The sequence below is a fragment of the Podospora bellae-mahoneyi genome, chromosome 4 (assembly GCF_035222275.1).
Source record: "Podospora bellae-mahoneyi strain CBS 112042 chromosome 4, whole genome shotgun sequence".
Classification (NCBI taxonomy): domain Eukaryota; kingdom Fungi; phylum Ascomycota; class Sordariomycetes; order Sordariales; family Podosporaceae; genus Podospora; species Podospora bellae-mahoneyi.
Genome location: NC_085883.1, coordinates 3,589,737 through 3,614,341, shown reverse-complemented (window position 1 = coordinate 3,614,341; position 24,605 = coordinate 3,589,737). Strand labels below are relative to the sequence as shown.

At 53.7% G+C, this 24,605-nt stretch overlaps 11 protein-coding genes across 11 annotated transcripts; 8 read left to right on the top strand and 3 right to left on the bottom strand.

Moving 5' to 3' along the window:
• Positions 1–7: 7 nt before the first annotated feature.
• Positions 8–1,072, bottom strand: QC761_404860 (uncharacterized protein; the record flags this gene model as incomplete). Its single annotated transcript, XM_062878768.1, has 2 exons — positions 8–673; positions 732–1,072. 2 exons carry the CDS (start codon positions 1,070–1,072, stop codon positions 103–105), a joined length of 912 nt encoding a protein of 303 aa, XP_062732793.1. The 3' UTR covers positions 8–102.
• A 507-nt stretch (positions 1,073–1,579) lies between these two features.
• QC761_404870 (uncharacterized protein) lies at positions 1,580–2,620 on the bottom strand (the record flags this gene model as incomplete). The annotated part of the gene is made up of 3 exons (XM_062878769.1): positions 1,988–2,620; positions 1,745–1,924; positions 1,580–1,666 (listed from the first exon to the last, which is right to left on the bottom strand). The coding sequence occupies exons 1-3, from the start codon at positions 2,219–2,221 to the stop codon at positions 1,580–1,582; spliced, it is 501 nt and encodes a 166-aa protein (XP_062732792.1). The 5' UTR covers positions 2,222–2,620.
• Positions 2,621–3,198: 578 nt separating this feature from the next.
• Positions 3,199–5,039, top strand: QC761_404875 (uncharacterized protein). The gene is made up of 3 exons (XM_062878770.1): positions 3,199–3,829; positions 3,892–4,242; positions 4,302–5,039. The coding sequence occupies exons 1-3, from the start codon at positions 3,460–3,462 to the stop codon at positions 4,736–4,738; spliced, it is 1,158 nt and encodes a 385-aa protein (XP_062732791.1). The 5' UTR covers positions 3,199–3,459; the 3' UTR covers positions 4,739–5,039.
• A 118-nt stretch (positions 5,040–5,157) lies between these two features.
• QC761_404880 (uncharacterized protein) lies at positions 5,158–7,662 on the bottom strand (the record flags this gene model as incomplete). Its single annotated transcript, XM_062878771.1, has 1 exon — positions 5,158–7,662. One exon carries the CDS (start codon positions 7,660–7,662, stop codon positions 5,158–5,160), a length of 2,505 nt encoding a protein of 834 aa, XP_062732790.1.
• A 1,663-nt stretch (positions 7,663–9,325) lies between these two features.
• QC761_404890 (uncharacterized protein) lies at positions 9,326–10,384 on the top strand (the record flags this gene model as incomplete). Its single annotated transcript, XM_062878772.1, is given in 4 exon segments — positions 9,326–9,483; positions 9,583–9,755; positions 9,805–9,892; positions 9,898–10,384. Coding segments are annotated over 4 exon segments (906 nt in total).
• A 1,583-nt stretch (positions 10,385–11,967) lies between these two features.
• On the top strand, positions 11,968–16,969 carry QC761_404900 (uncharacterized protein; the record flags this gene model as incomplete). The annotated part of the gene is made up of 4 exons (XM_062878773.1): positions 11,968–12,120; positions 12,174–12,839; positions 12,917–13,539; positions 13,612–16,969. The coding sequence occupies 4 exons, from the start codon at positions 11,968–11,970 to the stop codon at positions 16,967–16,969; spliced, it is 4,800 nt and encodes a 1,599-aa protein (XP_062732788.1).
• Positions 16,970–17,353: 384 nt separating this feature from the next.
• QC761_404910 (uncharacterized protein) lies at positions 17,354–18,466 on the top strand (the record flags this gene model as incomplete). The annotated part of the gene is made up of 1 exon (XM_062878774.1): positions 17,354–18,466. The coding sequence occupies one exon, from the start codon at positions 17,354–17,356 to the stop codon at positions 18,464–18,466; it is 1,113 nt and encodes a 370-aa protein (XP_062732787.1).
• A 617-nt stretch (positions 18,467–19,083) lies between these two features.
• QC761_404920 (uncharacterized protein) lies at positions 19,084–20,057 on the top strand (the record flags this gene model as incomplete). Its single annotated transcript, XM_062878775.1, has 3 exons — positions 19,084–19,099; positions 19,171–19,534; positions 19,616–20,057. Exons 2-3 carry the CDS (start codon positions 19,266–19,268, stop codon positions 20,055–20,057), a joined length of 711 nt encoding a protein of 236 aa, XP_062732786.1. The 5' UTR covers positions 19,084–19,099; positions 19,171–19,265.
• A 326-nt stretch (positions 20,058–20,383) lies between these two features.
• QC761_404930 (uncharacterized protein) lies at positions 20,384–20,652 on the top strand (the record flags this gene model as incomplete). Its single annotated transcript, XM_062878776.1, has 2 exons — positions 20,384–20,476; positions 20,539–20,652. The coding sequence occupies 2 exons, from the start codon at positions 20,384–20,386 to the stop codon at positions 20,650–20,652; spliced, it is 207 nt and encodes a 68-aa protein (XP_062732785.1).
• Positions 20,653–21,105: 453 nt separating this feature from the next.
• On the top strand, positions 21,106–21,438 carry QC761_404940 (uncharacterized protein; the record flags this gene model as incomplete). Its single annotated transcript, XM_062878777.1, has 2 exons — positions 21,106–21,275; positions 21,333–21,438. The coding sequence occupies 2 exons, from the start codon at positions 21,106–21,108 to the stop codon at positions 21,436–21,438; spliced, it is 276 nt and encodes a 91-aa protein (XP_062732784.1).
• A 1,177-nt stretch (positions 21,439–22,615) lies between these two features.
• gms1_1 (UDP-galactose transporter Gms1) lies at positions 22,616–24,340 on the top strand (the record flags this gene model as incomplete). Its single annotated transcript, XM_062878778.1, has 5 exons — positions 22,616–22,693; positions 22,785–22,814; positions 22,905–23,213; positions 23,295–24,011; positions 24,074–24,340. 5 exons carry the CDS (start codon positions 22,616–22,618, stop codon positions 24,338–24,340), a joined length of 1,401 nt encoding a protein of 466 aa, XP_062732783.1.
• Positions 24,341–24,605: the final 265 nt, after the last annotated feature.

Genomic DNA, 24,605 nt, shown 5'->3' with positions numbered 1-24,605 from the left:
CAGGCTGTGGGGGCTCATCTTCCGGTATCAATTGAATCTCCGACTACTCGTTTCAACGTCATCTCGAGCTTTTGCTTTCTCCGGTATCGCTCTGCAGTTCTATCATGCATGCTTGGACCTGTCCTTGAGCTCACTCGCCAGCCCCTTAATGCCTTGCTGCTCCTCTAAAGTGAGAGAAATGTCAAAGTATCTCTTCAACGCCTCAACTCTGTCCGCCTCGCTCAGCAATCTTGTCGTAATTGGGGCCTCATTCCCATTCTGCTGCTTGAGGTAATCTCTGTGCAGAATCACTTTGCCAACGGGGTCTTGTTTCCCCTCGTCCAAACGGGTTTTCATGCACATGACACTCTGCACAAAGAAGCTTTGCGGAGCTGAAGATGTACGCATATTCATGACCTCAAAGTCGCCTGGAATAAACTCGAGTTCGCCGAAGCAGTACATCTCGCCCCACGGGTCGTCTTCCTTTTGCCGGACACAGTACACCCAGAGTTTCTGGTTTGGATCTGTGTTGGCATCGATGCCACGATACTCGAGCATTCCTTCCGTTGGGAAAACAGTCAAAAATCGGTGTCCATGTTGAAGAGGAACTGGTCGTGTAGCGCCGTTTGTGCCAAAGCCAACATCGACCAGATATCGCTGGTTGTCAATCGTGACGATGTTGACCATGTGATCCCTAGATAGAATTCGGGTTAGCTCAAAGTGAAACTGCTAGTCATAACAAGCTCCCTTACCATCCTTTATATCCTGCATCTCCTCTAACCCTTCCACCAGTGCTGAAAAGCGTGAATCCCAGACTTCGCAGGACGGCGGCGAAGAAAGCGTTGACTTCCATACAGTAGCCGCCCCGTCCCCGGTTCACAATCTTGACGAATAAATCCTCTGGATTCAATGAAAGAGTTCGATATTTTGAGTAGTGCAACGAGAGGCTTTCAAATGGAACGCGGGCCATATGTAGAATTTGGATTCTGGTGAGTAAACCCAGAGGGTCCTCGGCAAAATGTTGATTCACATCTTGCGTGTACCCGATGTGCTGGAGATAGTGAGAGATTTGGTCGCGAGTGTAGGTGGCCATTTTGAAGAGTTTGTCGTCTTGTGGTGGTTGAAAAGAGACAGGGCACCGTACCTACCTTGTAGAATGAATGTTGAAGTCAAATAGGTGCCCGATAGCGCTTGATATGTAAGCATGCCCAGGGTGTGATGTTCTCCACAGCCTCGGAAACCGATGATCGCCGAGCTGAACGATTTGCCAACATCGGCATACAGTTCGCATGCAACCGTACCATCATGGATTTTTCGGGTTTTATTTGCCTTTTCGTCGTGACCCACTACTTGATAGACGTCAGGCAAGTAGCGCGACAAAACATCAAATCATGACCACTGGGACTCGGACACTCCCCCAGTCTGCTTTCGAGTCACAGCTTCGTACCCTGACTCCGGCGAGACCAGAAGCGGGATTATCTCTGGCTGTGTATTCCAGGTTCTTTCTTTCAAGGAATATTCATCACAATTCATACCTATGTACCCGATTCTATCCACATGTAACCAGGTGAGTGCATAGTCTTGCTGTCAAACCACCGCCTCAAATTTCCGCCAGCGGCTTGCCAACAATGCCCGCTGGAAGCTGGTAGCATTTCTCCTGCGCCGGGATACGCTCGCCTTGGTCCCACTGTTTTCCCAAGTTGTTAGAACAGCGGTAAGTTTTATGTTTGGAGTGGGATACATGTCAAGAAAGGGCCAAACTCACATGCTCATGCACACACCCATCAACCCACCTCCACCGGTCCGTAACGCTGTATCTCGCGTAACTCATGTTGGTGCTGGCATCGAAACACCAGGCCGTGGCCTGCTCAGTGCCAATACGACGGCCGCTGCAGAACAGGGGCCAGATCACGTTGGGTCCAGACTGATATCCAGGGCTGTTTTGCTGAAGTTCGCGGCAAGCCATCAGTGCACATCCTCGCTAAATGGCGGGAGAGACATAAGTTACCTTGTACACATTGTCGATCAGTGAAAACATGGTCCTCGGGTCTCCGTCAGTGACAAAGGCACGGTAGAACTTGTAGGCCCTGATGGCGGTCTCTTCGACGGTGGTGTTTGGGTTAGGGGTGCAGAGCTGGGGAGGGGTGCGCAAGTGGCAGAGGTTCTCTCGCTTGTCGAGGTCGGTGGTGGGGGCAGCGACGGCGCCGAGGATCGGGGCGAGAAGGACGAGTGAGAACCGCATCTTGAATATGTTGTGTTTGGTTGACGGTGAAGGGACAAACCCTGGGGCAAGATTCAAAGGGCGGAAGACCGAGCGTCTATATACCTAAGGTAGTCATGCAGATGACAGTGACGGCCTCGATCCAGGCAAGGACTGCAAGACCGCTGTGGCACGGGCATATAGAAAGCTTATTATTGCTTCGATGAAATGCCGGATGCTGCTGTTTGCTCTGTGCGGGTAAATAGAGAATACCAAGACCGCAAAGACCTTGTATTTTAATCTACCTGCAATCTGCCCCACTCTATTCCGGTGACTGCTCGTCGGTTGATCGTCAAACGAGGGGTGAAATGGCAGGGCTGATCTCTGAGAGAAACGCCATTCGAGCATATGGCCGAATTAAATCTAGACAGGACCCCTTTGAGGGACTATGTCCGGTGAGCCGCACGAATGGATTACGCGTGACCCAAATGCCGGGGTCTTGGAACATTGTACAAGGCTACCCTAAGCTGTATTACACTTTGAAAAGAAGTAGAAGCAGGGGCAAGCGGCTACCTCGAGGTAAATTCCTGGTCGAGTACTTTTCGTGCGGTGATTCACGAAGAGATTAGCAAGGAAGCATGCATTGATCTTCTTGGACTCTTCAACTTCTTATTCTAATACTCACAAGACCTCTTTTGTGCTGTCAATCAACCTCCTTCAGTAGTAGGCAGCTTGTTGATGGTGGTTAAGTGGAGTGGAGCTGTTCATGGGCTTCTCAGGGGTAAAACACGTATTGATCTTGGCCAACCAGAACGGTCGAACATCATAACAAACATTCCAACAACAACTAGCAGGAACCAGCGATACAAGAAACAGGTGAATACCAACATGCCTTGGAATCCTGAGCTGCCCTGTCTCGTGGCTGACTACCTACATAGCCCTAACCCTGGAGGTCTGCCATTGGCCTATCACGTGTGTGGGTGACCGTGGTCGCTGCCCCACCAGATTCTCAACGCGAGCTCATTCTCATGAAATGCACATCCAGATTCCAGGCGATCTTTTGATGCAGAAACCACAAGGTGTAACGCTGCATCGCTTCATGGTAGCTATCTTATGAATACCAGTCGATCCGATACTTTACTCCCAGGTGCTTGTACTTCTTCAGACGCGGCGCGCGTGGCTGCTGAACCGAAATTCCACCAGGCTCTTCTAAGAATCCCAGTTGACCTCTCAAGCGCCGTGCTACTTTGGACATCACACCCAACCATCAATCAAAAGAAATGCCCCCACCAGTAGCACCGTCTTATCCAGAATCAGAATTAGAATCAGAATCAGAATCAGAATCAGACGGTGTTTCTGACTCCGAGTCCGAGTCCTCCGATGATAGCATTGACAATGATCTTCTCAAAATCGAAGACTTTTCAGATTCAGCCAACGGCACCATCTCACATGTGCTGGGCAGGCTCTCTGACAACCCCAAACGAAAAGCCGAATATGATCAGGACGGAGACTTCCCATCAAGATCCAAGAGGCTTTTAACTTCGGCTCACAATGTCTCGTCTTCCTCAACCCCTGGCGCCTACACCAATGGCTCCATGCATGCGCGCCAAAGCTTTGCGGCACCTTTCATCGAACAACCCACACAGTTCCGTAAGTAAATTGTATCTCCCGCCATGACTACTCGTTCCAGTACTGTTGCTAACACCTGCCAGCATGTTTCGACCTGTTGGAAAAGACATTTCCCCAGCACAGACCCATACAGATGAGAACATTTCCGTTCTTCCGCTGGCTATGCCGACAACCCGTGAAAAGAATCCCGGCTGTAAGCTTGCGTTGGAACAACAAAAAAACCCAAAACATGCCCTCTTTCATGATGCAGGCTTGTGGCGATGTCTTGCCTCGCAAGCAGGCTTGCGAGCGGTGCGCCGAGATGAAGGGGCCCTACAACGAATGTGTCGTCATCAACGATGCCGAGTTCGGGAAATACACTGGCGGGTCTTGTGCCAATTGTTGGTATGGGAAGCTTGGGTCATCGTGTACGCTACGTACCGGAGTTACTAACAGTATGTTATCTGTTTGTGACCCACAATCTCGAACGTTGGCTTTTTAACAGGGATAGCAGGCAGTGCCCATCTAACATCACCACCACCTCCAGCATCGACAGCCACAGCAGCAAACCCACCGCTTCACCCCAGCTTTGCCGCTGCCGTGCAGGGTACCGAAACACCTGTTCTTCACCCTCGCTTCGCGACTATTCTAGAAACGAACAACCCCACCACGCAAGCACCGCCGTCACAAGGCCAACCACCGGCATTATCGCCTGCTCTGTCCTCACTCGCTACTTCGGTGGCGATCACGACAAACCTGGTTCAGCTGTGGGAGAACAGATACCGCAACATGACGCCTGAAAAGCTGATCGAGGCCTATGAACATCTGCAGGAAATGCAGCAGGACCTCAACACTAGGACTCAAGCAATACACCGCGTCATTTTGGGCGGGCTGAAGGATGCGATGAATGTGAGTAAGCGGAATGAGAGCAGTTCTACGGGAGAGAGTTGAGAGGGAAAGAGCTACGTTGTATGATGTATTGTGTAAAGGAGACCATATCAGCTGATGTATGATATCGATGAGACCGGTATAATTGCCACTGGAGTACGGATATGGATATTGCACACCATCACCTGAGCCCAAGTAGTCGAGCAGGGACATGACAGCCAGTTATGGCAAGAAAAACACACCAGTACCTAGTAGTAATACTTGGCAAACAACTTCTGGAAGACGATGAATTTTCAATTTCCACAGCGCTCGGTTTGCCTGTTCACCAAGCCTGTACTCATTATACACAAAAAGTAAGTATCCCAAACCAAAACGAATCTTCCCACAATCCATCACAGATACATAGATGAAAAAAGTCAAAAAAGTCAAAAAAAGAAAAAGCCATGGTCATTTCTTCATCAAAAAAAACTCCTCTCTCACTCCTAAACCACCAAATCCCTCGTCTCCACCAAAGCAACACTGCTGATGAACCCATTCAAGTTATCCAAATAGCTGGCCTGATCCAACCCATCAATCGTCACCATGTTCTCCGTCCCCACAGTGTTGAGGTTGTAAATCGTGGCCCTCGACCGCTCCAGGCTCAAGATCCTCTGCTGGCACCTCGTCCCGGTCCCCACCTGCGAGCAGTTGAGGTCGTAGTTGTCAAAGAAGCTGTACAAGCCCGCGCCGTAGATGAACAGATCGGTCGTGTCGACCGCCCGGACGCCCCACCCGGAATCACCGGGGGTGAGCAGCTCCGGGTCGTGGTAGCGCGCGTCAGGCGCGAAGGGGAGGCGGGCGTCGGGGTTGGGCTGGTAGTAGGCCGTCTCGGTCTGGACCTGGCCGGCAAAGATGGTGGACGCTTTGTAGAACTGGTATTCGTACAGCTGGTGGTGCTCCACGCTCGAGGCGACGAGCCAGAGCGGGCCGCGGGTGTCCTCGACGAGGAGGCCGCGGCCGGCGTAGACGGTGATCTGCTGGTTGTTGGCCGGCTCTTCAATGTCGTGGTCGGCGACCCAGATCCAGTTGTTCTCCTGGTAGAGGTTCGCCGCGTTGCGAGTGATGTGCATGGACATGAAGGCGGCCACGCAGTCGACGTCGAGGTTGGCGCTGGTGATGGGGGTCTCGGGCGTCTTGGGGCACTGGGTGAGCTGGAGGTCGGAGCCTGCGAAGCCACCGATGCGGGTGTGGACGTCCCACATGCCCGAGTACTGACCCGCGTGGGTGGTGGCGAGGTTGTACTCGATCAGGATGGCGCCGGGCTGCTTGCCGCGAGTGGAAACGATGGTGTTGGACCACTGGATGCGGCCTTCAGATCCCGGTCCACGGCGGTTGCCGACTTGTACCACTGGCTGGGGACGTGTTGGATTCTCAAAGTAGCGGCCGGATGACAGGATGACAGGGAAAGAAGAGTCACCAAAGATGCGAGATCCAGGTGGGATGAACACTGTGCGGGTCACGCGGTACATACCGGCGTTGATGTACGCAATCTTTTTTCTCTTCGCGGCTGCCTCAAACAGACGGTTGAGAGCCCGGGTGTCGTCGGTTGAACCATCACCCTTGGCGCCAAATTCGCGAGCAGTAAGGAAGGCAGACAGAGGCTGATCCTCGTAGTACGGCTTGGACGCGGTGAAGTATCTTCCTCCGGGGGCTGTCAGCGCAGAAGGACGAGTTGGTGGAGTGAAGGTGCCCTGGAAGAAAACGGGACCGCTGTTCTCGTCGTAGCTGTTTCCGCGGCCCCAAGCGGGAATGGTAAGGCTGGTGGTGGTGGAAGTGGTTCCAGGAAGAACGGTGCCAAAGGGGCCTCTGACGGCCACAGGAACATTCTCCAAGTCAAGGTTCTCAAGAATCAACGTGTTTCCAACGTTGGGCTGGTTGGGGTTGGGCCAGGCATAGGCGATGCCGATGGGCGTGTCGGTGATGCTGCTGTCAATGATGGTGATGGTGCCCACATTGACAAAGGTGCCATTGTTTGAAGTCAAATCCCATCCTGTCGAACAGTTGGTGATACTGATTCCAACATAAGTCCAGCCCCAAGACCAAAAGTGCTCGATAGCAGTCCGAGCGTTGTAGATGGCGATGTTTTTGAAAGTAAATTGCTGGTTACCAACAATCATGGCCTGGTTACCACCGTAGAAGACAAGATCGCCAATATAGCCGCCAGAACCCTCCTCGATAAAAAGACCTTGGTGACGGGTACCTGGCGCCTCGGAAAGGCGGAACTCGACGTTGGAAAGAGAGGTGGCCTGCGAACTGGGCCAGTGAATGGCGGCAATCTCGGTGTCGAAGGCAACATCTGTCAAGTCGAAAACAAAGTGAGCGACCTGGCGCCAGAACACGTTGGTGGCGCCCCATGCGAGGACACCGCCATCCTGGTATGGGTTGGTATCAAGAACCCAGCGACCAACAAAGTTGAAGTCAGCCTTGATGACGGGAGGGCATCCCGGATTTCCGATCAGCTGGGTGTAGTAGAAGTCGATGATGGGCGCGGTCACCCTATACGTGCCGGGAGGGAAGTAGATGAGACCAGGAGTGATGGTGCTGCCAGTGCAACCTGGACCGCACCGGCCTTGGGAACTGATGGCCTCGTTGATGGCAGCCGTGTCATCAGCAATACCATCACCAACTGCACCGAAGTCCTTCACATTGCGCCAGACTTGATAGCCCGCCGTTGGGGCATACGGGGCCACGCCTTCGTGGTCAATTCTCGCCAACCAAAAGTCATCGCAGGTCACCGGAGGAGTCGGAGGCAGTGGCGGCAGTGGCGGCTTGGGTCCCGGTCCATGTCGGCTCTTGAACTGGCAGTTGCTCTTCTCGGCCGTTTCACGCTTGAGCAGCTCATGAATCTCGGCGTCGAGAGCGTCAGCGTCAGCGTCAGCGTCATTCAGGGGCAAGGCCGTTGCCCCAAGGAAGAGGACGGAAAGCGTCAAGAGCGACGGGAAACGCATCGTGATAAGGGCTTGAAAATTAAGAGATTACAAAAATGTAATAATAATAAACGAGAGACTATGACGATGCTTTGTCCCGCATCAATGAGGATGTGATGAGACCGGTCCTGTCTCTTGCAGACCCAGAAGCCAGACCGAGGAGGGGGAGGGGGATCAGCAGTGGTTTATACAGCTTCACTTTTCTTCTGCCCCCCCTGCAGCAGACATTTTACGAGTGAGCGGCTTCTTCCCGCGGGAGGGGAACCAAGGGAACCAAGGGAACCAAGGCGACCAAGAGGGCTGGCCACGGTGTGGCGGGTGCCAAGCAATGCCGGTGCTAGCCCAAAAAGGTGTCGACAACTGAGGATCAGTATTAGAACCAGGCCCATGTCCCCGCCCTCCTCCTGTGTTGTCCAATGATGCAATCTCACAGCGCTCTCTTTTCTTTTTCATCGCGTCTCACTGCATTCCGCATTCATCGGGGGCGTGATGTTTTGTCTGAGATGGGCACATGCCTGGCTTCTTCACGACAAGACTGCACCGTCGAGGGAATTCTTCCGTGTCTTGCCAGCTGTGGGATACCTCATGGAATCATGGATCGCAATTCATCGCGGGAATGGGGGAGCTAAAGCATCGCAATTAGCGCCCCAAACTACCGGGCCTCTTGGCATGTGCTTGAATTCCAGGCTCCGGCACGTTCTCCATGAGCAATCTCTACAAGAGACATCAGGTTGTGGATGAATGATCGTGTCATCCAGATGAAGCAGCTTCACACTGATCGGATGTGTAACGGTGGTGTTTGTGCCTACAACTTGTTGCAGCTGGGTATCGCCAAGGGTACCAGTGATCTGGGGTGTTGGTGGATGTCAGGTACGATCAGAGCACAGACCGTACTTTATTTTACCGCATCTGCACTTCAGTTCAACTGCAGAGGGGTGTCAAGTGATACGTGATGGGAAGCCGGCCAGGTGAGATAGGTGGTACATGGAGAACCGATGGCCGAGGTGCCACCGGAACCGACCCAATACCAAGACTTGGATGCAACACACCAAACCACACTCATCCAAGAAGGTAGTTATACAGACCGCGATGAGTCTGGCATCTGTGAGACCGGACAGCAAGATGTTGGAATTGATCTATTAATGGTAAAAGGTTAATATAATTTCTTTGACAGGTGGGAGGGGTTTTATACCGCAATATGAACAATGTCAAATCGAGAAAGGCGCTTATAAACAAAAGGTTTGACCAGCGTGTGTCCACTTTCGGATGTCCGTATGAGTCTTCCCGGAGTCTTCTGAAGGTACCAGCTCACTCATGTGACAGACACGTGATGCCGACGTCAGTGGCACGTTTCTCCAAAATTCTGCCGTCTGTCAAAAACTGAGAGTTCGCACCGGGAAATCATATTAAACGGCAACATCTGGGCATCGAATAGTCAGTATGTTTCTACGCGTACTGTTCCATACGGAGTACCGCCAGCAGGTGTTCTATTAGCGCTTGCACGGCGTGTTGAGTCACTGGCTGAAATACAGCTCGATGCCGCAACCCACCAGCTTCTCCGGAGGTCCTGCCGCACAACATCTCCAAGAGCACACAAAAAGGGCTCCTTGGTCATAATAGGATATGAGTTTCCTTTCCATTTCTCACGCCAATCTTTTCCGCGGATCAAATCTTTGCCAGCAACATGCAATTTCCAGCACAACTCCTCTCGCTGCCAGGCGAGCTTCGCAATCAGATCGACCGCGACTATCTTTGCGACGACAACGAAGATGGATATGTTAACGACTTTGAAGCCGGCAAGTTGAGAAAGGCAAGCAATCAGCCGATCGAGCTCGATTTGATGTACACCTGCAAGCCCATTGCCCAAAAGATGCGAGGGCTGGCGCTGAGCCTCCACTCCATCGCATTCTGAACACTCTACTCACGACCACTTCGCACCAGAGCTGCACGTTGGGCTTATTTTGTCTCGCGATTCAGAAGCCATGTCGGTTGGTACAAGGTGACCCAGATTGTGCCCGCAGAGGTGGTCCAAGAAGTAGTTGGTTCACAATCCTTTATCCATGCCATCTTCTGCCATTACAAAAACAGCAGTCTTCCGAGCTTTGATAGGGTGGGTGGATCAGGTTCCATCTTTTCAGCGCGACCTCAGAGCCCGGCTAATAGCCAAAGCTGTCACTGAACCTGCCTGTCGCGCCGATGTTGGCACGCCGACCGAACATGAAAACTCGAATATGACACGAGACGATGGGATGTGAGAGGCGGCCTGGCTGCCTATCTTGACATTATAAAGGAACCGTGGAGAATTCCAACCGACGACGAGCTTGATAGGATCGGTGCCCGTCTACCCATACGCAAACGAGAGGCTTCAGCAGCTCTCAGAGATATGTGGCGGGACCACCCTGGCAGGTTCAGATTTTCTGCAGCAGCCGCAGCAATTTGTTTCCTGAATTCCCTCCCTACCACCACAAGAAAGCATATACGCCGGATTCATCTTGACGAGGACAGAGTATCGGTTTCCCATCCCGAGTGCCCTATACGCGGTCGTTTGCCTTTTTACCTGGAAAATGCAGGACTCATGATAGAGCGACGTGCTAGTCTTTGGAATAATCTCTTCCAAGCAAGAGCTTGGGGCGAGGCTAGCGGGCAATTTCTAGATCCTTTCAGCGGGTTCACGGTTGGCCTGCTCAACTGGGCGCGACGGACCATGATGCCTTGCCAGCGAACCATGTCACGAGGCAAGTAGCGTTATGAATGGCAGAAGCCTCACATCCTGGTATTTCTGACGCCTTCAACTTCGTTCTCGGCGGCGGCCCAACACAGGACCGGTCAGCCGACGTGTTTCGCGAAGCCGTTCAGCGAGACGCTGCTTGGCAAGTTGCAAAGGAACGTCGGTTCAACGATCCTAAGCGCACTCTCTGGATGCGGATGGAAACTGCGGAAAATTGCTGGCATGTTGTTAGGTTTCCTCAGCTGCTGGCCGACATCAATAAGCCAACATCACGCACAAGATGCAATTTCGACCCAGGTCAGCCATGGGACGACGACCAGATCAACCAGATCATCAGCGCCAACAAGATCGCCGAAGATGTCCTTTCGCCCAGTCGTCATGACATGAACATGCAGCTGCTCCCCGTGGATCCATTAGACGCATGGGGGTTGGGGAGGGACCTAGACTTCGACACGGCTTCTCCCTTGAAGTCATTTGATTATCTTCTTGAAGAAAACATGGATCCGGGACACTTGGCTTGGGAGCCACCCTGGTAGTAGGCGCCTAGGGTAGGTATGTGGAATCAGATACGACGAAAGGAAACACGAACGCAATAGTCAAACTTTATGTCTCTTGCCAGCCTCTGCATGGACTTGCTACGCTGTTCTTATAGCGCCTGAATCGTGTCGCAGCAGCATTGCGGTCATGGTTAGGTGAAGGTAAACACGGCGTTTCAGAGACTTGGCGAGGCACAGAAATCTGAAAGTCTTTTGACAGTTACTGTGTAAGAATCAGATATGTAAGCGGCCCCTTTCCACAAAGACCAAAGCTTGCAAGTTCGGGATGTGGGCGTCCTCCTGATGGTTTGAGATGCGTTTTCACATCTGGGACTCTCCCTGGAATTATCGGCGGCATCTGGAGGCATTCGGCTGCAGGTCCAAGAGCTTGGCACCAGGCCAGCGTCGCAGCCAGCCCCTGTCTTGCGCCCACTCCCAGGAACGGTCCGATGTTGATTGGATGGAGGAGCGGATATTACCTAATAATCCCCCGTCGCACACAGACAAGCTTAAACAACCAGCGACCAGGGCTGGGACCTGAAACACCACGACAACTTCACGCCAAGTTCACGCCATCTTGCCTGGCAGATGGAAAAAGAGAGGTCTAATTTTGGCCCCCCCGACCCCGTACATACAATCTCCAGCACATGGGACGACAGCCAAGACGCGTCGATCCGTTTCGAGATGGGCTCATCCAAGTCCCCCCCCCCCTCGTCTGCCGCCGCCTGGACGCAGCTGATCCTGGATTTGCCCGCCCGCCGTTTCCTTTGGTGTCACTCTGAGGGGGAACATCGGGGCTTGGCGCTCAGTATAACCTCTGGCCGGACCTCCCAAACTTTTTCTTTGATCCACCCACCGTGATGCTGTCACTCTACCGACACGTTCCTTGCTGTTATTGATCCAGCCGCTGTGCTTTGCAGCTTGCCTGTTTGGCTGTGTTTACTTCTCATCGCCCTGGAGGCCCCTTTTTTGATACCCCTTCTTGTCTGATATCTACCTTGTTCAACAGTGGCTTTTGCTATTTGGCGTGTTTTGTTCCAGCCTGTGTTTACATACCACATAATGTCTATGCAATCATGTCCGGTGTCTGGCGTGGCCGGCGGCCAGTGTCCTGCTGGTTCAGTTGCTGGCAGCCGGTCCAGCAGCCGCATGGGACCTCGAGGCTGCTCCTTTTCTGGCTATACCCAACCGGGAGACATTCACGCAGCATTTGATGTGAGCCGAAGTCTGGAAATAATCGTCGGATAACGTCGACTGACACAAGACAGATCCCCCGAGGAGTGGATGCCGAAGAGTGGCTGCGAATGAGGGAACGCAAGTCGATCAACGAGGTGCTGTACGCCAATATTCCAACAGTCAAGGAGATCAGCGGAATAAAGAACATCGATACACTCAATGTGGCCGAACAGGATCTTTTGGCTGTTGCACTAGGGGCCCCTGCGCGTCAAGTAATGATCAGAGCTGAGGAGATTGGACCAAGGACTGGCTGGAAAGATGGGTACCTCAGCGTCGAGCACGGGTTTTGTCCACCAGATTATGACGAGTCTCCTGGTGCTCTCGCCAACTCACCGGGACGGATATGGTCAGATTTGTGTGAACGAATGCCGGGATGTGTGGCCAGGGGTCGTGTCCGGGAATCCGTTGCCGCCCTCCCCATCGTTGAGGGAACACCAGAAGTCATTCCAGACAGGGCATTGTGGGCAGCGGTGGTAGCTCTCGGTATGCTGTGTTCCATCTATCGATACGAGGATAACAACGACGGCAACGAGGGAGTAACGGTCAATCCTACGAAATGGCGGCCCAAGTGCGAAATGGGAGACGATCTGGGAGAAGAGCTGGTTGGAATTCCGCGAAGCATTGCGCTACCATACTGGCAGGTTTCAAGGCGCCTCGGTCGATCCATCCCCCATCTCACCTTCTTTGACCAATCATCCGTAAGTGGGCCGGGTGTTATCTTTCTCTTCTTTCTGTTTTGATCTTTGAGTCTTGCTAACAGCACATCCGTCCACAGTTCAACATGAAGTTGCGTGACAAGACCGCCACATACCCATACGTGGGAAGATTCGACAACATGGACATGCGATGGCCTGTCTTTGGCGAGAGGACAGAGATTGCCTTCCAGAAGGGCTGTGCCGATACGTCGGCATCATTCCAACATGGTCCCGATGCCATAGCAGCCTGCCAGGAGCATGTCATGAACCGCAATGTCGAGGGCCTCCTTCGAGAGCTGATACGACTCAAGGAAATCCTCGAACGCATGCCCAATGCCTTTCACACCATCAACACGAATCCCAACTCGGGTGAAAACTACGTTCCAGGCCACCAATGGGTTCGCTGGGGCAAGTTCTCAGCGCCTCTGAGCAAACGTTGCCCTGCTTCATCCGGTCTTCAGTTCCCCCCTTTTCTCGTCATGGATGCGTTCTTGGGCCGCACCAGTTACGACTCTTTTCTCGGCAAGGAGGGTCTGCATCTTCGTGCATGGCTTCCCTCCAATCTTCGGGCCTTTATTGCCGCCATCGAATACCACTACCGCATCCCCGAATTTGTTAAACAGTCGGGCGATCCAAGACTCATGGGTGTCCTTGATGGTATCATCGAGGCGTATGTGGGTGAAAGGGGGTTCATGGGCACACAGTGAGTTACTTTGCACTTTCTGGAAGACAAGGTCGACAGTAGATAAAGGAGTACCTAACGTGTCCATCACAGCCGGTACAAAGTCTTTGGCATTCTCGAGATTGCAAGCAAGACAGGGAGGACAGAGACAAATGGTTTGTCGGGCGCCCCTGATTCCAACGACAAGCCGTGGGAGGAGACGCACAAGCAATTCTCAGCGGCCATGAAAGAGCGCCTCGAGCCATTCCGTGGCAAGATCACCATCGAACCCCATGAGATGCGCGGGACTTTTGAGGAGTGCCGGTACAAGTCCCGGATCTTGAGCCGGTCCTTTGTTGACAACGACCCCAACCGGTCCATCGCCATGGTTACCATGGATCTACACAACACTGGAATCACCTTCCAACCAGGTGATCGCCTGGCTGTCATGCCGCTGAATAGCTGGGCCGAGTGTGCCAAAGTTGCTGCAGCCCTGGGGCTGGGGGACTACCTCGAATACCGGATCACGCCCAACACCCAGTGGCAGCGGTTCGCGCAGCACCTGGGCGCCGTTTCACATACCTCCACATCACACCTCACGGTCAAGGATATCCTGAGGCGTGGCCATCTAGCGCCCATCACTAAGGAGCTCGCCCTCAAGGTCCATGACATGCTGCGTGCCTCATCCAACACAGTGCTTCAGGTTCTGGCGACAACTGAGTGGCCGGTCAAGGGCTCTCTCGGCGACCTGCTTCAGGCCGCTGTGAGTGAGACCAACCCGCACATCTGGGATCGCGCTTTTGACCTCACCGGGGACTTGTCGTGGCTCTGTGATCTCATCGCAGTGGAAGTCCCCAGGACATATTCCATCTCCAATTACTCTCAGGAGCTTCTCCCTTCGGTGGTTGAGTTGACCATCTCCCGGGCTGAGTACAACCTATGCTCGACATTCGCGGGAGAAGAGAAGATTGCATGCGCAGGTGTTAGCAGTGGCTTTCTTAATCCGTTTGTGGGTTCCAGTGATGAGCTCATCGAGGATGAGGAGGATGTGCTCATTGGGGTCAGCCGACCCCTCAACTTCCAGTTGCCAATCGACCGGGCGGCGCCGGTTTGCCTCTTTGCTGGTGGCTCCGGCATCGCGCCGATGCGAAGCTTTTGGCAGGCCCGCCTGGCCTCCCACAGCAACGCGGCTGGTCGAGACCTCTTGTATCTGGGAGTTCAGTCTCGAGAGAAATTTGCGTATGAAGAGGAGCTGCGTGACTACGTCGAGGCCGGCCTGATGGAAGTCCATCTTGCATTCTCCCGGGATAGCCGTGGCCTGGTTTACGACCGACACTCGCGCGAGTTGGTTGAGAAGGAGATGCCACCACGGTATATTGATGCCCTCATAGTGGAGCAGGGTGCCACCATCTCGGAGTTGGTCATGTCGAAAAAGCAGGGCGGCCTTGGTGGCTATCTTTACGTCTGCGGCTCGGTGGCTGTTTTTGACACGGTAATGAAGGGGATACGCCAGGCTCTTTACAACTACTGCACCTCGACCATGGAGGCTGCCGACACCATCATCAACAAGGCTTTTGCCGAGCGGCGCTTCATGTTGGATGTCTTCATGACCCCCAAGCCCTTGCCGTGCAACCTCCCCACCATTCCTCTCTCGCAGCTGGCCCGTCACACCGGCCATCGACCCGACAGCCGCATGTGGATTGGGGTGCACGGCAGTGTCTACGACGTGACAGACTTTTGCCCCATGCATCCTGGCGGCACCTTGATCATCAAGTCCAACGCCGGAGTTGACTGCTCCAAGACGTTTGACAACCTTGCTCACACCAACAACCCCGAGGTCAACAGCCTGTTAACGAAGTACTTTGTTGGCCAGCTCACACCAAAGCCAGACTTCCACGGGGTCCTGGAGCTTGGAGATTTGTATGATCTTTGGGCCGCTTACCTGCGCACAACTGTTGAGACCCTGGTTGCTCACCAGTTTGAGATGTATGACATTATCGGCGCTGGTGATGTGGATAGCGCTAGGGATGGGTATCTCCGGGAGTCTGAGGACGTTTGGACGCGTCCCAAGGCCGTGGGAATGGTTAGGGTGTTTTACGACTACCAGTCTCGTCTGCTGCAGGGAGGTTTCTCTGCGCTGTTTGGCCCCAAGCTTCAGGAACTCGTGCTCAAGCTGTCATTCACCCTTGCTGATAGCGCTGGTGCTGGATCCGACGTGCGGCTGCCCGACGTGCTGGGAATCATTGCGCGCGCAAAGACATCTCCGGACGCCATTGCAACATCTCAGGAAGTCGCTCTGGTCGGTCAGTTTGTCGGCCAGAGCAGTGGCAACATCAGGTTTGCTGAGCGTGGCATCTTCAACTACGCCGCCAAGAGCGTTGAGCTTGACATCGAGTTGCTGGAAGATATTCGCGAGGAAGCATGTCACGGCATGGACGCCTTTGAGAGCGTCATGGCTATGGAGGCCGAAGACGACGACCAGCGCTTGATGGTGCTGGCGACTTTTCTCATGCAGACCCTGGAGCGCATGGCCAGGAGATTGGAGGTGTTTTACGCAAAGCTCGCCAAGCACAGCGTGTACAACCCCGTGCTCGAGCGTAACCCGGCAAGAACTCGCTGGAATCTGGTGAGGCAGAGAATTCGGGATGGGTCATTCTTTGTCCTGACCCAAGAGACTGTGCTTGGTGCTGCACCGGCATACGTGTCAGCCCAGCAGCAGAAGCTGGGCGTCGACTTTGACAATGTCATGAATAGAATCCAGGCGAGCATCCGCGGCGCTCCGAAGGCCAGCCCAACGCCACAAACACTGAATGCAATGCACCTCGCCAGGGCGAGCACGGCTCCAGAAACGAGCGCCATGGCGACGCACGAAAACAACACGGCAGTCAAAGCCATGTCCAGCTTCATCGATGCCAACATGAGGTCCATCCGCCGGCTGAGCAAGATGCCATCCTCATTGACCTTTGAGCAGATCCAAGCCGCCATGGAGCAACAGCATCGACCACCCACCCCGCCATCCATGATTTCCACACGGTCACCTCCCATGAGGAACACGTCTCGCGCCACGTCGCTGGAGCGCATGATGGCGTCCTACAACGGCAGACCACTGAACTCTAGAACATCACAAGTGTCTGGTTCTGCCGCCGGCCACATGGTGCACGGTGCCTTTGGCATCATGGCGCCTCATCCCATAAGATCACCCCCTACTCCACCGCTCGACGGCGCAACGGCCATAACGGCCATGATGGGCAAACTAAATGTTCGGTCTCGTGGTCGGTCCGTCCCGCCCTCGCCGGCGGGCTCGGTAGGAAGCACAGGAACCCGCGTCGGCCGCAGCATGAGCGTGCGGTCGGTTTCGCAGTCGCGGCCACCAGCGCACGCACCCAAACTCTCCACGACCTCGCTTCGGTCATTCAGGTTAGGAAGTCAGGGAGGAGATAGGATGCCCCTCCGAGTCGCGCCCACATTTTAGTTTCTTTTCTTTTCATAGACATATGGATACTTTTTATACACTTGTTTGCCTAGCAATATGGCATATTTACATACCTTACCTCTAAATGATAGCTACTTTTTCCTTGATATTCACAACTGTTTTGTCTGCTTCTGGCATGTTGTTCATAACCTGTACAATTTCTGTGCTCAAGAGCCATGGAGAGTCAAATGTGAAGGATCGCCGCGGGTTTGTCATCCCAAAAGTCCGAGGACACCAACTCAACAAAAGTTCCCCCACGGTGCACCGCGGACAAGTTGAGCGGCATTGCCATCTACATATAAAAGGGCCGTCAATACCAGTTATCCTATTCTATTTTTCTCTACAGACCCAGAACTCCCAGACTTTTGACATCCGGACTTCATCATGACAGAAAAGAAGATCCTCGCCGTGTTTGGCGCAACAGGCCAACAAGGCGGCTCCGTCATCAACCAACTCGTCTCTGAACCCGCGGCCTCCCTCCCAAACATCTCACAGTTCCACCTCCGCGCCCTCACCAGCCGCTCCTTGCCCATTTCCTCAGCTTCTTCTATCCCACTCGAGCAATGGTACCGCCTCATCGGCAGTTCCCCTGATACCGATACCGACAACAACACCACCAACAACACCACCAACACCATTCAAGTCACCCCCCAAGTCGACTTCCACACCCCCTCCACCCTCCTCCCCGCCCTCAAAGACGTCCACACAGCCTTCATCATGACCACCCCCTCCTTCGCCCCCGTGACCTCAGACGACCCCAACTCCAGCAAAGAATTCCTCGCCGTCCAAAACATCCTCTCCGCCGCCCTCGCCCAAAAAGTCGACACCGTCCTCTTCAGCACCCTCCCCAACATCACCGAGCTCTCGTCGGGTAAATACACCCACGTCACACCCTTTGACGACAAGGCCCGCGCAGAAGCCTACATTCGCTCGCTGCACCCGCAGATCAAATCAGCGTTTCTGTCGCTTGGGTTCTTCATGAGCAACTGGCTGACGCAGGGGTTCTTGGCGCCGAGGTATGATGAGGACACGGACAGTTGGGTTATGAGGCTGCATGTTGCTGGGGGGACGGGGATACCGCTTGTTGACGCGGGGAGGGACACGGGGAAGTTTGTGGCGGCGATTTTGGAACGTGGGGTGGATGGGACCGGGGAGACGGTGCTGGCTGCGGAGGGGGTGTACGCTTTGGATGGGATCGCCGAGGTTTTCTCGCGGCACACGGGGCGGAGGGTGAGGTATGAGCAGGTCACGGTGGAGGAGTTTAGGGAGACGGGATTGAAGGGGTTTCCGGAGAGTTTGAAGGATGTTTTGGTGGAGGGGTATTCAGCGCTGGAGGAGTTTGGTCACGCGGGGAAGGAGACGGGGGCGTTGGTGGAGGAGGGGAAGAGGCTGGTGAGGGAGTGCGGGTTGGGGGAGCTGGTGAGTTTGGAGGAGTTTTTGAAGAAGGAAGGGTATGTTTTGGGGGAGGGCCCCAGATCGAAGCAGTGGGGTTCTTGAAGATGGTGGGAGTTGGTGTTGTTGTCTTTGGATCTCTCCTCTTTACATTCCTCTGTATCTTTACTCTAAATTCGCCCCGGGCCGAGGAACACGATAGGCCGTCAGGGAAAAGGGTCGCACCTACGCAACTCCCCAGAAAATCAAGCTTTATTGCAGAACCCCCAAGCCAGATCTACAGATCTACCTGCTCGGCAAACACGGCCAGGAACTTTAGGCTCAAGTTCCGAAAATCACGCGCACGAATAAATGACGATCGTGTCTTTGGTTGGTGGCAGTTATGGCTTCCGCGGGGAAGATGCATGACAGGTAAGCTTTGTTCATACAGGCTAATGTCACTCAGATAATGGTTGGTGGCGGCTTCCCGGTATCTCTATGGCCAGTTGTTATGGGAATACCAAGGAGATAGGGCCCAAAAGAAAACTAGTAGAGAAGTAGTATGGGGATAGGTGGCTCTTCTTTTTTCATGGGGCATGAGACCTGATAACGGACTGGTGCTCTCCGTCCGTAGCCAAAATATGGCGTTGAGTTTGAAACAGATGAAGATACACCTGCCTAGACGGAATCAAGGGCATGACGAGTTTCGATGAATTCGGGATCGCAAGGACGGCTGGGGAATCCGGGGCATGTTTCTCCGTAAGTGGAGAGGCAATACAAGCACTCAATATCCGACCACGGGCCACGGCACTGACGGCGCGGCTTTGTAGATGGGACCTCAGTATTTAAATACCATAAATCTCTGCGATGTATTTGAGTTGGAATCACCATTGACCTCCCCGAAATTACCAACTTACCGCCAAAGATGTTGCGCCAACTCGCTCTTCTCTCACTTGCTCTCGTCCCCGGATCCCTGGCCCAGGTCTCGGAAGGGTTCGAAAACGGATGGGACCAGTCGGCATGGCCAACATACGCGCCGGACTGCAGCCAGGGGGGCAAAGTCACTCTTGACACCGCCAACGCACACAGCGGGAAGAACTCCATGCGAGTCGATGGCGGCGGTGGTTACTGTGGTCATATCTTCTTCGGCACTTCCAAGGTGCCCACTGGAGATGTATACGTCAGGGCATGGATGTGAGTCCAGAATAGCATACGGAGCAGCCCTCATCGGAAGGCGAGGCCAAAAACAGCCTGCTAACAACCCTCTGACAATAGCAAAGCATCCAAGGCGCTCACGGCGGCGCACGTCACCTTCATCACAATGCCCGACTCGGCGCAGGGCAACAAGAAGCACCTTCGTATCGGCGGCCAGAACAGCATCCTCATGTTCAACCGCGAGTCGGACGATGCCACCCTCCCTGATCTCTCTCCACAGGGTGTGGCCACCTCGGCCGCTCTCCCTACAGGCAGCTGGCAGTGCTTTGAATACCATCTGGGACCTGACGGCACGATCGAGACGTGGCTGAATGACAAGGTCATCACTGGGCTGACAAGCAAGCCGGGCACTGCCAACCCCAATGCCGCGCAGTGGCAGAGAAGCTCAATCAAGCCAAAGGTCACGGCCATCAATTTCGGCTGGGAGTCTTATGGCGGGGACACCAACACCTTCTGGTATGATGATATCGTCGTCTCGTCGACCCGTGTGGGATGCGCGTGAGCGCCAAAGATAGTATAAATAAGATCACCCGGGTTCCTGTGGCTTCAAAACGCAAGCTAGGAGTAGAAACACCTCAAAATCAATCCGTTGATGTGATGTGAGGGCGCCAAAACGACGCTATCGTGAGATCTTGGCGTCGCTTGTGTTGACTCTCTCTGGCCAATCAGAAGCCAGCTACGCACAGGCCCCAGCATCAGGGAGGCCTCGGTCGCTGTCGGAGCTGATAAATTCTCAGCGGTGAGCAACGACGCCACCAGCGTGCAACAACAACATCATCCTCAATTCTCATTTTTGACATACCTCACCTAAAGAAACATCCAAGCACAATGCCCACCGTTCAAGAGCCAACACAACAGGAGCGGATGGAAGCCATCCCCCAGGACGGCAGTGTAGTGAAGAAGGTCATTTGTGAGCAGCCAGTAAGCCAAAACCTCCTGACAATCGACCGACAGTGGAACGGCGAGACTAACACGAACCTCAGAAAGCTGAGCCACTCCCACAGGCGGATAACGAGATTTCGATGCGTGGCGGCGGTATGAACATTGGGTTTACCTGTTGCGGTGGATCGTGTTCATTCCATAAGCACTGCTGTTAGTGAGAGAGAATGGGGGAGATGAGGATGGAAGACGGAGGACGAAGGATGGAAGATGAAGACAACGAGGACCCATGATTGTAGACGATACCTAATAATTGAGACATTTGTCAGAATTGGATGTTGAAGGAAGCAATGCGGCTCTGCGCCAAGCAGCCCGATTAAAGTCTGGAAGCCTCCTGGAATGGAAAGCCGACTGCCGCGGCGGGAGCAAAACAAAGCATTCATCCAAACGGTTGATGGTGGGGCACATATCCATTCGTCAACATGATGTCATCACTTCGCTACTACCACCAACCGAACCTTTCCTTCAAGGATCCGTCCTCGAGCTGCGTCTTCAACATCATCCAACCCTTTAACGTTGTCAAAGAGTAGTCAAGTCTATTTGGTACATTGCCTGCATCATAGTCGACACCCTTCACAAGACGAAAAGAAAAACAACGCGATATCATCAAGATGAACCGCTTCGGAACGCGCAACCTCCTTCGTCCCGTCCTGCAGCAGACCCAGGGAAGGCTCACACAAAGATGCTACTCCAGTCTGCCGCCTCAGGGACCCCATGTGGGTGAAAAAGGAACAGCAAAGGTGTACAACAAGGATGGAACGAACCCCAACAAGAACTTCGTGTACGTTTTTGACCAGGATGAGCCCTCAGGGTCTTGATACTGATGATGGTGCGACAGTTATCTGGGAGCAGGCGTGCTAGGTCTCGGGGCCGTATATTTCATGTTTGGAGGCAAGAAGAAGAGCGGGAATTCGGCTGCGGCCGCGGCTGACCGAGCTGCTTGAGTGGGATGGTTGACAAGGGGGACGGGAGTGTAGGATGAAAAGATATGGAATGGAATAAGTGGACGTCCGAATGAGTAGATTTGGCATTGTTTTTGCTACCTATCGAGTTAATCGTGCTGTTATCGTTTCCAAATCATGGGGGCTTCCCGTTCAAAAGAGAGTACCAGTACCAGTTCACTGTCTTGTCGCATTGCATGCTTATGCACCCTTGATGTTGCACTCTTTTTCCTAGGCTTTCTGGGTAGTAGGAGAGTAGTACTCGAGACATCCCTCCCGTCGCCGTTATGCTCGCCATTTCTTTGACGTTGTCAAAAGTCCCATGGTGGGACATGTGCTCCCAGTGTCTTCGGGCGGTGTCACTGGATCACTGCTAATGCAACTAAAATGCGGGGAAGAGGTGGACCGTGTGACGTCCCAAGAAGCTGAGAACCTCGAGGTGGTGTTTTGATGGGATGTTGATGGAAAGTGACGGGGTCATCCGTCCCAGCCACCTGGGTTCTCATGAATAAGCCTCTTCTACATAGGGTTGTCATAATTTCCAGAGATCTGGAGTGAGCTCAAGTTCCCGTCTCTTCCGTCCAGTCGATCGCTGAGATCATGATCGGTGCGGCGTAGGCCTTGGACACCCAGAGATCGACTTGGCGGTACCAGCCCTGTACCCCGCTTCCCCGCCATTCTGGTGCAACGGCCCAGGTCCCTCAGAGGTACCACCGCTTGGCGATCTGCGACTGCAGGGGTGAGCGTGGGCAGCTTGGGAGCTGTGCAGAGAGGTCCAGCAAAGCAGGCCAACGTCTGCAGCCAGTCTGAATACGGCACAGGAGGATAGGAATTCTGAAATAAATCCATGCTTCCGGCCCTGCCAGAGCTGTGCTACTCCAGTTCCTCCCACAACAGCCTCTTCTTTGTTGCATTGAGGACTGGAACGAGGGCTCCATTGTGTCTCTGTCTGCCCGCTGGCGCGCTGGGCGAAACACCCACGAACCCCTTGGCGACCTGAGACCCTCGATTTTCCAACAGTGACGTCGGAGCGCATTGCCCAAGGAATTCACCAGAACTGGACAGTAATTGCGAATCGCGATCCGGGCATTTCTTTTCCATATCTCCTCTAACCTGCCGTTTGTTTTGACACAAGTCTCCGGCCTTCCCACGTCGTCAGCGGCTTCAGAAGGAAAACATCATGGCTCTTCCCACCGCAGCGCCCCAGAGCGGGCCAAGCTTGCTGGGCCTGCCAATGAAGCAGGCCTCCCTGATCACAGTACGCAGCTTTCAAAAAAACACAACACTCGACAACAGGAAAATGGCAAAAGACTGCTGGGAAAAGATGGCTGACATGATGGTTGGGATAGTTAACATTCCAAAATTCCGCATTAATACTTGTACGTTAACTTCCTCGCGCCGGTAGCCCCGACGTTGGTGTGGCACAACAACCTCATCTCATGCTAACGAACGGGCGCTTCCCATGCCAGATTATGCATTACTCTCGAGTTATGGCACCTCCAGGTGACCACCGATACTTTGCTTCGACTGCCGTGCTCCTCAATGAGCTTCTCAAACTCGCTATGTCCCTCACCTTTGCCATTTACGAAGTATCCCGAAGCCTGGCGCCCCAGACCCCGGCAACAGTCCTGCTTGAGCAAGTGTACCATTCGGTATTTTCAGGCGATGGGTGGAAGCTGGCCATTCCGGCTGTGCTGTACACGCTGGAGAACACGCTCCAATATGTTGCGCTTGGGAACCTGGATGCGGTGCATTTCCAGGTCTTGTTCCAATTAAAGGTCGGTGCTACCGCTGGGGGGGATTGGGGCACAGAGGCCATTGGAACATGGAGAGTATAGCAAGCTGACAAGGATGGCTAGATCATCACGACAGCAGTGTTTATGGTGGTACTGCTGGGCCGGACGCTTGGGGCCAGGCGGTGGCTATCCCTTGTCATCCTGACTATGGGGGTGTCAGTTGTATCGCTTCCGTCGGCCAGTTCCCCGGATCTTTCGGTTGACATCCACGATTTCAGCGACCACTTTTTCCCACGGTCAGTCCACGAACTCGGCCAATTTGCTGGTGGTGTTGTGGAGGCGGCGAGGGAATTGACAAAACGAGGTGTCACTGGGCTGGTTGGGGAGCTGACTCGGCGATCGGCCACCTACGAAGGCATCAAAGAGGACCAGGAACCTACGTTGTCGACGATGAACTACTCGGTGGGCGTTACGGCTGTTTTGGTCGCGGCACTTGTCTCGGGCCTGACGGGGGTTTACTTCGAGAAGGTGCTGAAGGACTCTACCACACCAGCCTCTGTGTGGACGAGGAATATCCAGTTGTCATTTTACTCGCTATTCCCCGCGCTGTTTGTTGGGGTCATCTTCAACGACGGACGGGAGATCGCCAAGCATGGTTTCTTCGACGGATACAATGCGGTTGTCTGGACAGCAATTGTGTTTCAGTCGGTGGGCGGAATTTTGTCGAGCATCTGCATTCAATACGCAGACAACATTGCAAAGAACTTTGCGACCAGCATCAGCATCATCATCAGCTTCCTTTTCAGTGTGGTCTTCTTCGACTTGGAGATTACAGCATCGGTAGGTGCAGACAGCTCGAGACACGAGTTTAGTGATGGTTGCTGACATTTTCATACCTACAGTTCTTGTTTGGCACAGCTCTTGTGCTGGGAGCCACATACTTGTACACCCTCCCGGAAGGAAAACGCGCGCGGCCACCGCCCATCAGCATCGCCAGCTACGAGAAGACAACAGTGGAGGGCACCCCGCGATATCTAGATCAGGACAGGCTGAGCGTCAACCCCTTGGACTCTGCTCACGGTGCAGCTCTGTCTTCATCCAGGCCCGCTTCGCCGCTGCATTTCCACCCTCGCACGCCTTCTTCGAGGGGGAAGCGGGCTGAAGAGTGAATGGTGTGGGGTGGGAGGGCCCAGCAGGAGGGCTGCCTAGCACTACGCCGGAGTAACATCTGGCAAACGTGACACTTGGAAGATTGGAAAAGAGGCAGCAGGATTTGGATACCCACAGGTAGCTGCAAGCATTGTTGGAAAGACCATATACCTAACCTCATCAGCACGAATAGACATGAATTCATCCCTTAGGTAGCTGGTATGGCACCTTCCAGGTTCTTTCCATACATGACTTGTCATTTCAGGCAGCCAGGCAGATTTCCCG